At 40.4% G+C, this 14,693-nt stretch overlaps 1 protein-coding gene across 1 annotated transcript in view; it reads left to right on the forward strand.

The window, feature by feature from the left end:
• MYO3B (myosin IIIB) overlaps positions 1–14,693 on the forward strand; it is a 329,793-nt gene that overhangs the window by 124,448 nt on the left and 190,652 nt on the right. Inside the window, exons 10-11 of the mRNA XM_073306891.1 lie at positions 13,052–13,148; positions 14,132–14,248. Of these exons, the coding sequence (XP_073162992.1) occupies positions 13,052–13,148; positions 14,132–14,248 (214 nt within the window). The remainder of the gene's footprint in view (positions 1–13,051; positions 13,149–14,131; positions 14,249–14,693) is intronic.

A 14,693-nucleotide genomic window follows, 5' to 3' on the forward strand; every position in this document is an offset into this window, starting at 1 on the left:
CGACGGGGGAGCGGCAGCAGTCGACTCACCATAGTGAAGACACTGTGGTGAATAGGTCTAAGTACGTCAACTTCAGCTAAATTATTCACGTAGCTGAAGTTGAGAAATTTAGATTGATTCCCTCCCTCAGTGTAGACCAGGGCTTAGGGACCTGGCTTTGCAGAGGGATATGAAAAAAAGAGTACCAATGAAAAGTTTTAAAAGTCTCTAAAGCATTTAAAAATAGTTTTCAATCAAGTATATGACATACACAGAACACATGATGGTGCAGTGTTATATAAAAGTTTTATTGGTATCCGTTTGTGCTGATCTGCAGAAGTCACTTGTACAATAGCTTCACCTTTTGTAAATACATTGGAATTCCAAGGGCATGCTGATAAAACCTTTTTGCCACACCACGCGGTGTGCGTGCTCTCTCTGACTCTTTAATGTGTACATGTATATGTAATGTATAATAAAATGTTAGTCTTTATATAAAATCATCTAATAACTGCTTGGGTGTGGAAATAAGGAAACTTTTTTTGAGAGTGCATATCAGCACCACAAAACAGTCTAGAAGAAAGAGCAGAAAATAATGTATTTTCCCATTAAAACTTAAAGGAAACTAAGGAGGCAGACTGCAATTATCTAGAACTGGGAATTTACCAAGACTTTTCCTGTGAAAAGAGCCAGACTCCTTAGTGATTACTGACTACAAGTGATCAGGAGGTTCCACTTTTATGTCTGATTTGAAAGATTTCAGCATCAGAATGGTGCTCACTATCATGCATTGGTTCATTATTGACTCAGCATCTATGTGTTCCTTGCAGGTGTCTCGTCTAAATCCTGAGAGAATCTAAGAAGATTAGCCTTGCTTATTTTGTGAGATCACAACACAAATGGCAGGGCTACAGGCTAGAAACCCTAGGAGAACTGACTTAGAAATGCTGCAAAGTTGTAGAGATTGTAACTCAAGTTGTTATTCCACAATTTACAGCAAAGCAAGAAATTAAGCAGAAGAACAGTGCAAACTGAAACCAGGAAAGCCCAAAATGATGCTTGAAAGATGTGAATGCTCTGAGGAGGTGGTAAACACCATCACTTCACCTACAGTCAAAGACACATACCCTCTGTCAGTCAAGATAGTGCTTAGTCTGAAGGTCATGCTGAGCACATCACTGACCCCGGAAAATCAAATAACATCAGTGTAATAGGGTGTGTACCCCACATAATGGGCTTGAGAGGCCAATTAGCCAGCATCACCTGGAGGATGGGCCAGGCCTAATTAGAGATAAAGTCCAGGTGGGGGAGAGCAGGGGTTTGTGGGTTTTTTTCCTCCATAATGAGCTGGATGAGTCCACGTAGAGAAATGGAGAGGAGAGGAGGTGGGAAATGCCGTCCCTCTGGGAAGCAACCTGAAAGAAGGCTGAGAAGGGGGAAGCAGAGCAGAGCAGGGGTCAGCTGGAAGCCTGACTTGAGATAGGGTTCCTGAGGAGCTGTAGCCTACATGAACTCTGGGGTGGGGAGTGTGTCAGCCTCTGGACTGTGGGGTCAATGAAGGCACAGGAGCCTGAGACAAAGCGTGGGGACAAACTGTAGTGGGTGAGGTGTGCTTGGGAGGAAGAGGTGGTTAGCTGGGCACAGCAGGGCTGAAGGTTTTGTTTCGTTTACCTTTCTGTTGTCCTTTGATAAAGGACTCTGTGGCCCCAAAAGAAGCAGGAATCTGCAACGTGGGCTGTCTGGATGGCCAAGACTCTCCTACAATCAGAGAAGACCAAACGACAGTGGGGGAAACTGATTCACATCTGATCACAAAGAGGTGTATTGGGGTGGCAGCTTTCCACAGTCAGTTACCGTTAGCTGCTCCCGCCATCTCCAGCTAATAAGATTCAGTCTCTTTATCTTGGATAAATTCCTCGCCTCAGTAGTTCATGCATTTGTCATATCCAGGCTAGACAGTTGCAACCATGCTGTCTAGACCTAAGCAAGAAAGTAATGAAGAAGCTGCAACTGATAAATAATACTTTTAAGTGGTATAAACCAAAGACTATCTATTAGGCCCATTCTACCCATCCTGCACTGGAACCTTGTGTGCTATCAGATCCATTTCCAATATATACTGAGCTATAAAACCCTCAATGGAACAGATCCATGTTATCTCTAAGACCACCTGTTCTTTAATGTGCCATCCACCACCCTGGTTAGTAGCGTTTATCTAGACTCAAGGAAGCAGAAATCAGGATACTGTGTCCTTTTATTCCCTTATGGTTTCTGCAGCCTTTATTTTCAGTTTCCTGTGAAATTATTTTGCTCACCTCAAAGCCGTTAGTCTCCATGGTGTTTATCACACTGTCAATTTCCTTGTTTAAAAATGGGAAGGAACCCTAGGGTGTGTCTGCACAGAAGAAGCTGAGCATGGGCTAGACTACCTGAACTAGCTTGAATCCAGCTTGTGTGGGTAATAGCATTGAAGACAGCACAGTGTGGGCTTCAGAGCAGGCGACCAAGCCAAGTTCATACCCAAGATCCATGCCAGGCTTGCATTACCTGTGATGGAGCCCACACTGTGCTGTCTTTCCAGGTATTGTTTCCTGTATTAGCTGTATTCAAGCTAGCTTGGGTGTAGATGAGCCTGTGCACAGCTTTTGCTGTGTAGACATATCTTTAGAACCATAGCTGTGACAGGCAGCAAAAGACCTACTTGTTTCTCTTGGATAAAATTCTCCTCTTTTCATTATTAGTAAATGAGATGTGAAAGGAATTCACAGTCTCAGATGAACATCCATATGGCCCCAGTGTGATTTCACTCACCAGTTTTACACTGGTCTACCTCAATTAACTTCAAGAGAATTACTCTTGATTTACACTGATAAAATTGGAATCAGAATCACACTGGCAGAATTCTATCCTTTACATAAATTTGTATTTAAATGAAAAAACTGTAAAAATATTATTAGGAAGAAATACAAAAGCTAAATTCTAGAACTCTGGGCCACGTTATTTCAAATGGCCTCAGTTTAATACATTACTTTGAATTTATTGCCATAATGGGCTCAACCAGTGGTTGTGGCCAAGTTATGGTTAGTGCAACTGAAGGGAGAGAAAAAGTGGCTCTAAGTCACCTTTTTTACTTTTCTGGTCCCAGGGTGAATGGATGCCATGCAAGCCCTATGACTTAAATAGAGCTACTTCTGGGCTGACCAAAACTCTTCAGCTGCCCACAACCCAAGGGGCCACCTGGCAGACAGATCACTGGAGTACAGTTGCATTTCAGTCACACATGCTGTGATTGTCTCTATGCCAGTGAGAGATTCGCCCAGCACTGGGAGAATCACCATTGATATTGTAGGTTTCCGACTACTTCGTGCCACTGTGGGCCAAGGATCTGATCTGGTTTCTCTAGATGAAATCCTGCAAGTTTTATCATTGACTTAAATGGAATCAGGATTTCACCCTCTGTCCTTCCTTTAGTACTCTGGTCTTGTGTCTAACCTGTCCCTTCTATTCTCGCTTGGTAAACCCTTAGCCCAAAATCAGGTGTCACCATTGCATGGAAATGAGTTCTGGCCATTACATTTATTTCCCCATCTCCTCCAACTCCAGCAAATAAGCTCTTTGGGGCAGGGACTGTCATTTACTGTATCTTTGTACAGCATCCAGCACAATAGGGCCGTTGGTTTCTTTCCTAGATGCTTCTGCAATATATATGTTAAATAATAATATCCACATACATTTCATTATCACATTTACCATAACAATATTTGCATAAGGTTTTCATTTAAAAATATTGTATCTCATGGATAAGGAAAAGTCCAGAAAGCAGAATAAACAAACCAGAATCTTGGGTTTCAGTTACCAGTGTTCCAGCAAGGCTATATTTTCCAGTTCTCTCTCTCTCCTGGAGCCAAAATATATCATCACATTTTAGCAAATGGAAACTAATTTGCAGCCCATTTTGGGAGCCAGAATAATCTCGCACCCATCAAGGTTTAGATGTCCCTAGGAAGGGAGCATTTTTCAGAAAATGTAGAGGACAGTATCAAACTCTTTTCAGAGTAGCAGCTGTGTTAGTCTGTATCCGCAAAAAGAAAAGGAGTACTTGTGGCACCTTGAGGAATTCCACCATGATTTCAACAATTTCCATCCCACCATCAACCTCAGCCTGGACCAGTCCACACAAGAGATCCGCTTCCTGGATACTACGGTGCTAATAAGTGATGGTCACATAAACACCACCCTATACCGGAAACCTACTGACTGCTATGCCTACCTACATGCCTCCAGTTTTCATCCAGACCACACCACACGATCCACTGTCTACAGCCACACTCTCCGATACAACCGCATTTGCTCTAACCCCTCAGACAGAGACAAACACCTCCCAGATCTCTATCAAGCATTCTTACAACTACAGTACCCACCTGCTGAAGTGAAGAAACAGATTGACAGAGCCAGAAGAGTACCCAGAAGTTACCTACTACAGGACAGACCTAACAAAGAAAATAACAGAATGCCACTAGCCATCACCTTCAGTCCCCAACTAAAACCTCTCCAACGCATCCTCAAGGATCTACAACCTATCCTGAAGGACGACCCATCACTCTCACAGCTCTTGGGAGACAGGTCAGTCCTTGCTTACAGACAGCCCCTCAACCTGAAGCAAATACTCACCAACAACCACGCACCACACAACAGAACCACTAACCCAGGAACCTATCCTTGCAACAAAGCCCGTTGCCAACTGTGTCCACATATCTATTCAGGGGACACCATCATAGGACCTAATCACATCAGCCACACTATCAGAGGCTCGTTCACCTGTACATCTACCAGTGTGATATATGCCATCATGTGCCAGCAATGCCCCTCTGCCATGTACATTGGCCAAACTGGACAGTCTCACGTAAAAGAATAAATGGACACAAATCAGATGTCAAGAATTATAACATTCATAAACCAGTCGGAGAACACTTCAATCTCTTTGGTCACTCGATTACAGACCTAAAAGTGGCAATTCTTCAACAAAAAGACTTCAAAAACAGACTCCAGCGAGAGACTGCTGAATTGGAATTAATTTGCAAACTGGATACAATTAACTTAGGCTTGAATAAAGACTGGGAATGGATGTGTCATTACACAAAGTAAAACTATTTCCCCATGTTTATTTCCCCCCATCCCCCACTGTTCCTCACATGTTCTTGTCAACTGCTGAAAATGGCCCACCTTGATTATCACTACAAAAGGTTTTTTCCGCCCCACTCTCCTGCTGGTAACAGCTCACCTTACCTGTAAAAAGAAAAGGAGTACTTGTGGCACCTTAGAGACTAACAAATTTATTAGAGCATAAGTTTTCGTGAGCTATAGCTCACTTCATCATCACTTCACCTTAGCTGACCACTCTTGTTACAGTGTGTATGGTAACACCCATTGTTTCATGTTCTCTGTGTATATAAAATCTCCCCACTGTATTTTCCACTGCATGCATCCGATGAAGTGAGCTGTAACTCACGAAAGCTTATGCTCAAATAAATTGGTTAGTCTCTAAGGTGCCACAAGTACTCCTTTTCTTTTATCAAACTCTTGTTACTGAACCTGGCCTTACATAATGAACGTGAGATGCTGGGGAAGGGACTGAGTATATTGCTACAGAAAATGACCTGGTGCTGAATGAGGGACAGGAATAGAGTTTGTTTTGATAGACTCAGGCCCCACATAGTAATGAACTGGGGAAAAATAGAAGGGAGGTGGACTCAAATTCAGGAAAGGGTATCAATAACAGAAGATGGATGCATGGTTCAGGAGTAAATGAGCAGAGCTCCCGGTCACATGCAGTGTCTGTAAAGACTTTTTGACATAAATACTCTATGCCATAAATAAAGGAGGGTGTGTAATAATGTGGCTAGGGCACAGTCTTGCTATATTTGGATTGTAAATTTTTCCAGGCAGGGACCTCATCGATTTGCATGGAACATTTCATGGAACTATATACATAATCATTATCATAAAAAAAATAGGACAGGGAATTAGCATAACCAAGTTTTGTTCCCCGTTCTGTCACTAAATCCATATGACAGCTTGGTAAATCACTTAATTTCACTGTGCCTCAATTCAGCCACCTGTGAAGTGGTAATTATGATAACGTCTTCACTTGTTGCATTATGTCTATAAAATTAGATTGTAATCTCTTGAAGGCAGAAGTTTGTATTTTACTTGTTCTATTAGACACCCTTAGGCACACTTTTAGTCATTGTAAAAATATTAATGAAGAAGAACTTGAATATTGCCTACTTCTATCTATTTTCTCTGTCCCTTGGAAGGCTCAGGGAAGGGGGGAGTATTAGTGATTATGGAAACTCCAAGCTCTCCGTTCACAATAAAACCCTTGCTCAGTTCCGGTAGGTAAATATTTTTGTGAAATAGCATTTGGGTATGTTGGATAATCCATTAGGGGAGATTATAATGGAGAGCTGTTCCCTTTCCAAACATGTCTTTTGATGTCTTGAACTCATTTTTGTGGTCAGTTGTTTTTTTGATTCATGGCACAAGAGATTCCACCATCTAGACTGATTTTCAGCAGGCTGTTTCCTGATACTCCTAAATGTTAAACTGCTTTTTGAGCTGACTTCACTGGCAATATATACTGCAAAAAGTAGGTGTGTATTGTGGAATTGTACATGTCAAGACCTCATCCAAACTTGGCAGAGCTGGTAGCTGGTTCAAAATGTAAACAATGGGAAAACTTATATGTCAAACTTCATAATATCATTATGCTTAAAGATGTTGTTGTGCTACATTTAGAAGAGCAACTTCAAAGTTGGGAATCTCAAAATTCTACCTTCTTCTTGCATCCTTAAGTCTGATTGCCAATTCTTGATTTCTTCATATGGATTTATCCCTGAACCAAATCCTTCCATGGTATTTTTTTCAAAACTAAAAAATGAGTGCAAGAAATACTTCCAACAGCCGAGTAATTGTGAATAGAATTGGTTGGAAAATGCAGGGGAGGGGGGGAGTGCATAAAGTATTTTGTTGACATTTTGAAAAACACCAGAAAATAATTCATGATACATTTTTGCAAATAGTTTCCCCTGCAATTTCAAATACTCAAAAATCTCAGGCAGCAAGTAAAAAGAAATCCTAAAATAAAAAATCATTGTACCCATTCTAGCAATCAGGAGCAAATCTAAAATAACAGAGAGTGGCCATGTGTGAGCTGGAGGAATACAAATTCAGTAAGAGCAGTTTCTGCTTTTTGGGTTTTGGGGAATAATTGCAAGTCCTGATGAGGAAAAACAATTTTGAAAAATACTGGAATTTAGAAACAATTTAAAAAATAGTAGAATATGCATTTTAACCTTCACTTGGCATCCTCCTCCTGAACCAGCCCTCAACATTTTAGGTATTGTGCAACAAAAACACTTCAAATTATACTGTTGTGATGAAATAGAAGAGTAACAGAAAAGAGCCTTAGAGGGCCCTCTATAGAATGCTATTGATATTAGGAGATGAAAAGGTAGTGGATGTCATGTCTAGCAGAGATATGCTTAATAAATAGGTTGCAGGTCATTGGTAAGTCCCTTGATGGCATCTGGCTGATTTTCAGAGGAAGTTAATATGGGGCAGCTCTGTTAATCCATTGCCACCTGTCTACTTTGCTAACCCTCTCAATCAACCATCATAGTGGTTAAAATTGACAAAAACAATGGTCTTTTGTAGCACTCCCAGGCTGAACTGCAGTCTGGAAGAATCAAGCTGATGGTCACAAATTGGTGTTGGGCAAATCCAAAATGGTTATGGTTCAAAATGGCCAGTTCTCAGATTAACAGAGGCTTTAAGGAGCCTCACTCCACTCTCTCTGCTCTCTCTGCTGTTTCTCTGCTATCTGGAGAGCCTGTGCTCCCCTCTACCAATAGTTCTTCCCTTCAGAAGGGTCAGTCAGGCAACTTGTTCTGCCAGCTTCTGGCCAGCTCATCTTCTCATGATAATAGGGGAAAGTGAAGATTTAGTGTCTGAGTGGATGGGTTCTTATTTGATCCATATTGAGCCGCCCTGTCTTAATGCAAAGACCGAGCTTTGTTGCCATGTGCATTTCTGAGAGAGAGAGAACCATTAGCAGAAAAATTAACCCTTTGTGAGATTTAATTCCCCCCATCTATGCTGGCACAGAAAGTTACAAATTATACTCCCCTGAGATGGGGCCCTGCACCAGCAGAGAAAGGATGAAGAAGAACCTGTGGGCTCAGCTAGCCCTGCCTGCTATACCTGCAGCCAATTCAAAGCCTGGAGGGGCAATAAAAGGAGAGCCTGACTCAGTTGTCTGGTTAGGAAGGAGGACAGAGTTCCGCCTCTCCGCCTGAAGGGAGCTTTGCTTGCAGAGTTGCAGAGAGACGGGCCTGATTGCTGGAGCAGTCACTGGGCAGGAACATCATACCCCAAGGAATGAGCAATGCTTGAATCAGAGACTATTTGGGAAGAAAGCCCAAATTAAAGGACAGGAACGCTGTCCTGGAAGACTGGGGGATGGCCCAGCATTGAGGTAGGCTTGCTTTTTGTTGTAGAACATTTTGAGGTTTAACCTACCCAGAAAGGGGTAAGACTGAAGAGGCAACAATGAGCCAATGGGTTACAGTCTGCCTCAGTGGACACCGGAAATAGAGACTTCTTCCCCCAGGGCACCTGGAAGGTCCACAAAGGGGCACTGCTCCAGCCACACCACTACACTGCCCCCATACTCTCTCCAGGTGGAGGACAGTTTGAAGCTGCAGTTGGCTACCTGCCATAGGAGACCTACTGAAGAAGATTGCCCAAGAAATATGCTGAATCTGTCCCATCCCACAGCCATCCTCTCCGCATCCTCTCCTTGCCCATTGCTGCCCATTTTGGAGGATCCACTGGTCAGCTGTGAACTCCCCAAAGGAAGGGAAGTTGCAGGTGCTTGGTGACACTGCTGCCTACCCTAGCAGGCTTTCCATTACTGGGGTCCCTTCTTTGTGGGCTCTATCTGTGGTAGAAGCTGGTGGAACCTGGTGTTGAATCCTCGTGCCCTTAATGAGAGATTGTAAATTTGTCACTAGGGAAGGAGGCAAGTCTAAAAGCCTCCTAGCTAACATTAAAAGAATGCAGAAAGAGAGCAGGTTCAGAAGTGCCGGCAGGTCAAATATCAGGACCAGAACTGCACTGGCCTGGCAGCCCTCTGCATTGTCATTAGCCAGTTTGATTAGTGCAGGACCCTATCAGAGGAGGGGAAGATCTTACAAACAGATAGCCAGCTACTTTGGCAGCTTGCATTCAGTTTTGAAATCAATTAACTGTAAAGAATTTGATTGCATCAAGCTTGAAATTTCCTCTTTGCATGAGCTAAGACGTATAATGGCAAGCAAAACCAAAAGTAGTGCTCAGATTGTAAAATGTTGTGCAGGATTTAATGCAACTCTTCCAGACATCAGCTGTATAAATATCAAGGGAAGGAGTTAAAAGACAAAAACCTGAAAACTATTATGGGCAAGGAAACTACTGATTCCCAGCCTGATCACACGGTATATACTTATGCTGGAGCTCACACAGATTTTTATTATAGCCAGGCCAAAATTTGTGATGTTAACATTTAAGGTTGTGTCAGTGTTTCCATTATGACTGTCATTAAGGTCAGTGAGAGGTTCACAGTTAATTCTTCCCATTGTGTTCAATATTTTCCTTGCAAAGTCTTAGTCCAGGAGCAATCGTTTGCTTTCAGATTACAATAATGTAAGAAAGGGTGAGCTAGGAGTTTAGACTCTTTGTTTTTCCTCCACCTCTTCTATGCACAAACTATTTGTTCCTATGTTGGTCCTAGATAAAATATGAATAAACTAAAAACTGTGATAAGTTTCATTGCACCAAGAGTATTTAGGCCAAGAAAGAGGCTCTGATGGAATTTGAGAGGGTGTTGGTACTTCCAGACACTACATGGATGAAAATCTTTGGTCCACTCTGCCTTTCTCCTGAGTTTGGAGCTGTCAGTGAGGATGTCTTCTTCTTTGGGCCACGTGATCCCTTTACATTTTCTTCCCCAAATGACCAAATAATCCTCCTCTATGCTGCTGCCACCAATACCCTATGTCAGTGTTCTTTTGTTTATTTTCATACATAGGTGCACGTGCGCACACACACACATACATACATATATATCACAAAACCAAGAATAGTTGTCACTGATTTTATCTTGTTCATAAAAATATGGCTATTCCCCAATTAAAAATTGATTTTCTCTGCTTTTTGGTAATATACTTTTTAGGTAAAATATTAACTGTAGAGGGCTGACATTGGTAGAACCATTAAATATTACTATTTGCGTTCCTTCAACCTTCTCTCTGTCAACATATCTGCAGGCCATAGGGTCAATAGAAAACTGATGAGGCAAGATCTGAAGCTAATGTGATATGCTCCTAATGTTCTCCTCCTAATCAGGTACTTGAGAAAATGAGTTAAGCACAAGAAAATATATATTCACAGTGGTCTTTGTTTTCCTTATGTTTGATTAAGAATAGTTTCTTTACTCATTTGTTTGTACAGGGTAAAAAGAAAATTTCCAGTAATAAAACTGACTTGTTTATCGCATAGGGAAAAGAAACAGTTGGAATTTTATAATCAGATAAGAGATTAGTTTACAAAGCCACTCTGCAATTGGAGATGTTTAGGTATGATTGTAGCTTCCTCCGTGCACCTATGGTATAAACATAGGCACATCCAAAGTACTTGCAAATTTGCTGTGATTTGACATTGCTCCTGCAATCTTTCACTTCAATAATGTCTGAATATGGATGTTTTCTTCCATCATCCTTTCTGACAACAACTTTGCCTAGTGCGTCTCAAGGCCGATAAAGGGACTAATGTTAAAATAGTTGTTCTACTTCTGGATTAATGAATGTTCCTATGTTTGGATGGACCTGATTACTCACGATGACATCCTTCTCTGCAATTTAATTAGAGACTCTGGATTTAAGCTTAAACCAAAAACAATCAACAAAACAACGATGGGCCAGATCAGCTCCTTTGATTTACACCAGCTGAGGATCTGGCCCATCATTATGAATGTAAATCTCTAAATATCACCTTTTAAAAAAATAAACACAGGAAAAAACAGAAAATGACAAGTTCCCTTTGATGGGAGTTTCAGCTAATACACATCCTATCCATGCTGTCCACAGGAAATGACTCCCATTACGGTAATTATTAATTCATCACTTCCTGTTCATTTTCTCCTTGTGTCACTTCTTGGTTATGCATAGCAGCATAGTAAACCACCAGATTGTGTGGGAACATAGGATGCAAAATATAAATAAGACTGTCTCAAAAAATTTGTATGAGTATTTTGGTGGGGTTTTTTCATTGCTGGTGAAACAATTGTATCCTGACTCTATTTTACACAATCAGAGTTCAAATAAATCTATAGAAATGATTTTTCTAGGATGTTACAGTGTACTAAGTAGCCAAAACTAACAATGAAAATGAGCAAAAAAAAAAAACCAAGAAACAAGATCCTTAAATGTAATCTGCATTTGTCAGGGTGCCACTGTAGTTAAATGTCTCTACCTCCTCCCTCTTTGCTAAAAGGCTAATTCCGATCAATAATTCTTATGCACCTGACGGTAAGTTTGCTTGTTGTATCGGAAAACTTAAGTTTGGAACTGCATGTGTGTTGGGGGTGGGGGTAGAGCAAGAGCACTTATGCTGCTCTTTGAAACACGATTTTCAAATTGTCAGAAATTGTAGACGGGGGGAGGGGAAAAGACCTGGTATCTTTTTCTTTGCACATCAACCTTCCATATTATATACACGTGTCGACAGAAGCATGCTAGTATTGTCCTACCTACCAGATGTACTATTATCATTGGTTAGGAATGTGTTCTCATGTGATTCCTACTTTATACATGGCAACTGATGCAGCAGCATTCTGTCAGGAGCTGTCATTGAGGATCAATGCTTAGTGTTACGCAGCAGGATGCTGCTGTATCTCAGTGGGTGTCCTCCTGCTATGCTTTGATTATATTTGTTGTAGAGAAAAAACATGGTCGTGCTTACATGGTGTTCATCTGTCACCTCCTCTGTGGAAGACATTTCATACTCTCTTAATTTGTTCCCATTTCTTTATAAAATGTGATATGTTGTTTAAAAAAATACACCAGCTTTTTCAAAGATTCCTTCAGTGTAATCAGATTATAAAGGGGTTATGGGACAGTTTGTCTCTGCTTCTAATTGGGTGGCTTAAAGACTATCATTAAATCTCTGAGGAGAAGCTGACTGAACATCCATAGAATTTAAAGTCTGATGGCAGTTGTGGTTCAAAAATGTTGTTCTGGACCAGGTGCAGGGTCATCTGAGGAGACGCTCTGGCAAACGCCAAGGTAACGGGAAGGACATTGTACTCTTTGTTGTTTGTTGTAGCCCCAGTAGTTGGAATAACTAAAGTTCCTAGACAAAATATTTAATTAGATGAGCTGGTAATATATTCATGTTTACGTGGGACTAATATCTTGTGATGAGGAGGTGGGAAAGAAGGGGAGGGTATTTCGATAGGTTTCTATAATATTCAGAAAAGAAAAGGAGTACTTGTGGCACCTTAGAGACTAACCAATTTATTAGAGCATAAGCTTTCATGAGCTACAGCTCACTTCATCAGATGCATTCCGACGAAGTGAGCTGTAGCTCACGAAAGCTTATGCTCAAATAATTTTGTTAGTCTCTAAGGTGCCACAAGTACTCATTTTCTTTTCTGAATACTAACACGACTGCTACTCTGGAACATATAATATTCAGAGACAGCCTGCCCACAGATAATCCTTCATCTGAGAGCACTGCTAAAAAGATAAGGGGTAAATATTGTGAAGGAAAAAATATGGGAGCTATGTTGGGCTTTTAGCTGATGCATTTATTTAAAAATATTCCCTCAAAATGCTCCATGGTAAGTAGTTTAGAGAGTGTGCCTGTTTTCTGTTTGAAAAGATCACCCCCTAAGTTAATTATTATTGCCTCTCACTGGATGAATTTTTTAGAATCGTGTTTTCACACTGATACTCTGTTAACACACCTGCAGGTATGAACGAATACATACTAGAAGACCTTATCATGTGGATGCAGCTAACAAATACGCTCTAGATGATGATCTAGTAAATCTAGAGGTTCTAAATGAGGTACTGTACCATTCAGGCATCAGTTTCTCAGCCCTGACCATTACATCACATGTATTGCTTGCTTCTGCTTTATAGGTTTTATTCTAACAGTGTCATCATGTCACAAAATTAATTGTTCATAGTCTTGGCATAAAAGAATAACTGTTCCACACGTGATTCTGATCTGCTATCACAAGTTCATTTATATTCTACTCAGTGATATAAAAGCAGTTTCAGTAAAACCTAAAACACAGAAGAACTGAATGATGGATGATGCTAGTTTAAATTATTTTCTATTTGCAAGAAAATTGAAGCTTAGCCTCAAAAACCAGGATTAGAATTATTTTTCTTCAAAACCAATAATGTATTTAAAAGAATGTCCCAGCTACAGATAATAAAGACTCTATTATGAAAAGAGTGATAAACTCATACGTATAATCTTCAAGTTTTAATACACCACATGTGTGCAGAGAACCTGTTAATTTTAGCTTGGGGGAACCTTAACTTGTATTCCAACAGGAACAACATATAATATAAAAATGTGCTGGGTTCCCATATAAAACAATTTTATGAAGTAATACCTGAAAAATTGTGATCTTGTTTTATGTTCCTTTTTGTTCTATGATGAACTCATGAGCATGAAGAATCAAATTACTAAAATTAAGTGACAGTTTACATGCAAGTTTGGCAATGAAACCCCCCCAAATCCGATAACCTCTATGGCCATTTACTGCATTAAAGTGTTTGCTTCTCTGACAGGCATAACAGCATAAACTAATAAAAAAATAGGGTTATTGTTTTTAATTTGGTTTTGTTGCAATACTGTAAAGAGAGATGCATGACGTTTTGAAAATATTGGTTTGGTTTTGTGAGGTCAGTGGTTGACATAAATGACAAATAACATTTAAGATAATCAGTTATTACTCAGTGTTCTCAATATATTTACAATGAATTTTGCTATCTGGAAAAATATTTCTTAACTGTCAAATGTTTTATAATCCTAGGATACAATTATCCATCAACTTCAGAAGCGTTATGCTGATCTACAAATTTATACTTATGTTGGAGACATTTTAATAGCCTTAAACCCCTTCCAGAATCTCAGCATATATTCTCCACAGGTAAGAGGAACAACAAGATGAGGACAATACCTGCTGTATATTGTAAAATTGAAGATGCACAAGAAAGAAAAGGCTTGTAAATGGTTAGGAGTCTTGGTCACTGAAAACCACAAAAATATATTTAAAATAAAACTTACAAAATTTCTTTAAATCATTATTCTGTGGAGAACATCTCTATCGAGCTTATGTGCCCTTCCCCATCACCAAAGTATCTGAGCCCTCACAATCTTTAATATATTTACCCACACAACACCCTATGGGGGAGCAGTACTATTATCCCCATTTGACAAATAGGGAGCTGAGGCACAGACAGACAACGTGACTTGCTCAAGATCACAGAGAAAGTCGGCGGCACATAAGGGAATTGAACCGTCTTCCCAGGCTAGCATCCTAATCACCAGACCATCCTTCCTGACATCCCTGATTACACAGGGTGAAATTTTTA

Source organism: Lepidochelys kempii, chromosome 11 (genome assembly GCF_965140265.1).
Source record: "Lepidochelys kempii isolate rLepKem1 chromosome 11, rLepKem1.hap2, whole genome shotgun sequence".
NCBI lineage: Eukaryota > Metazoa > Chordata > Testudines > Cheloniidae > Lepidochelys > Lepidochelys kempii.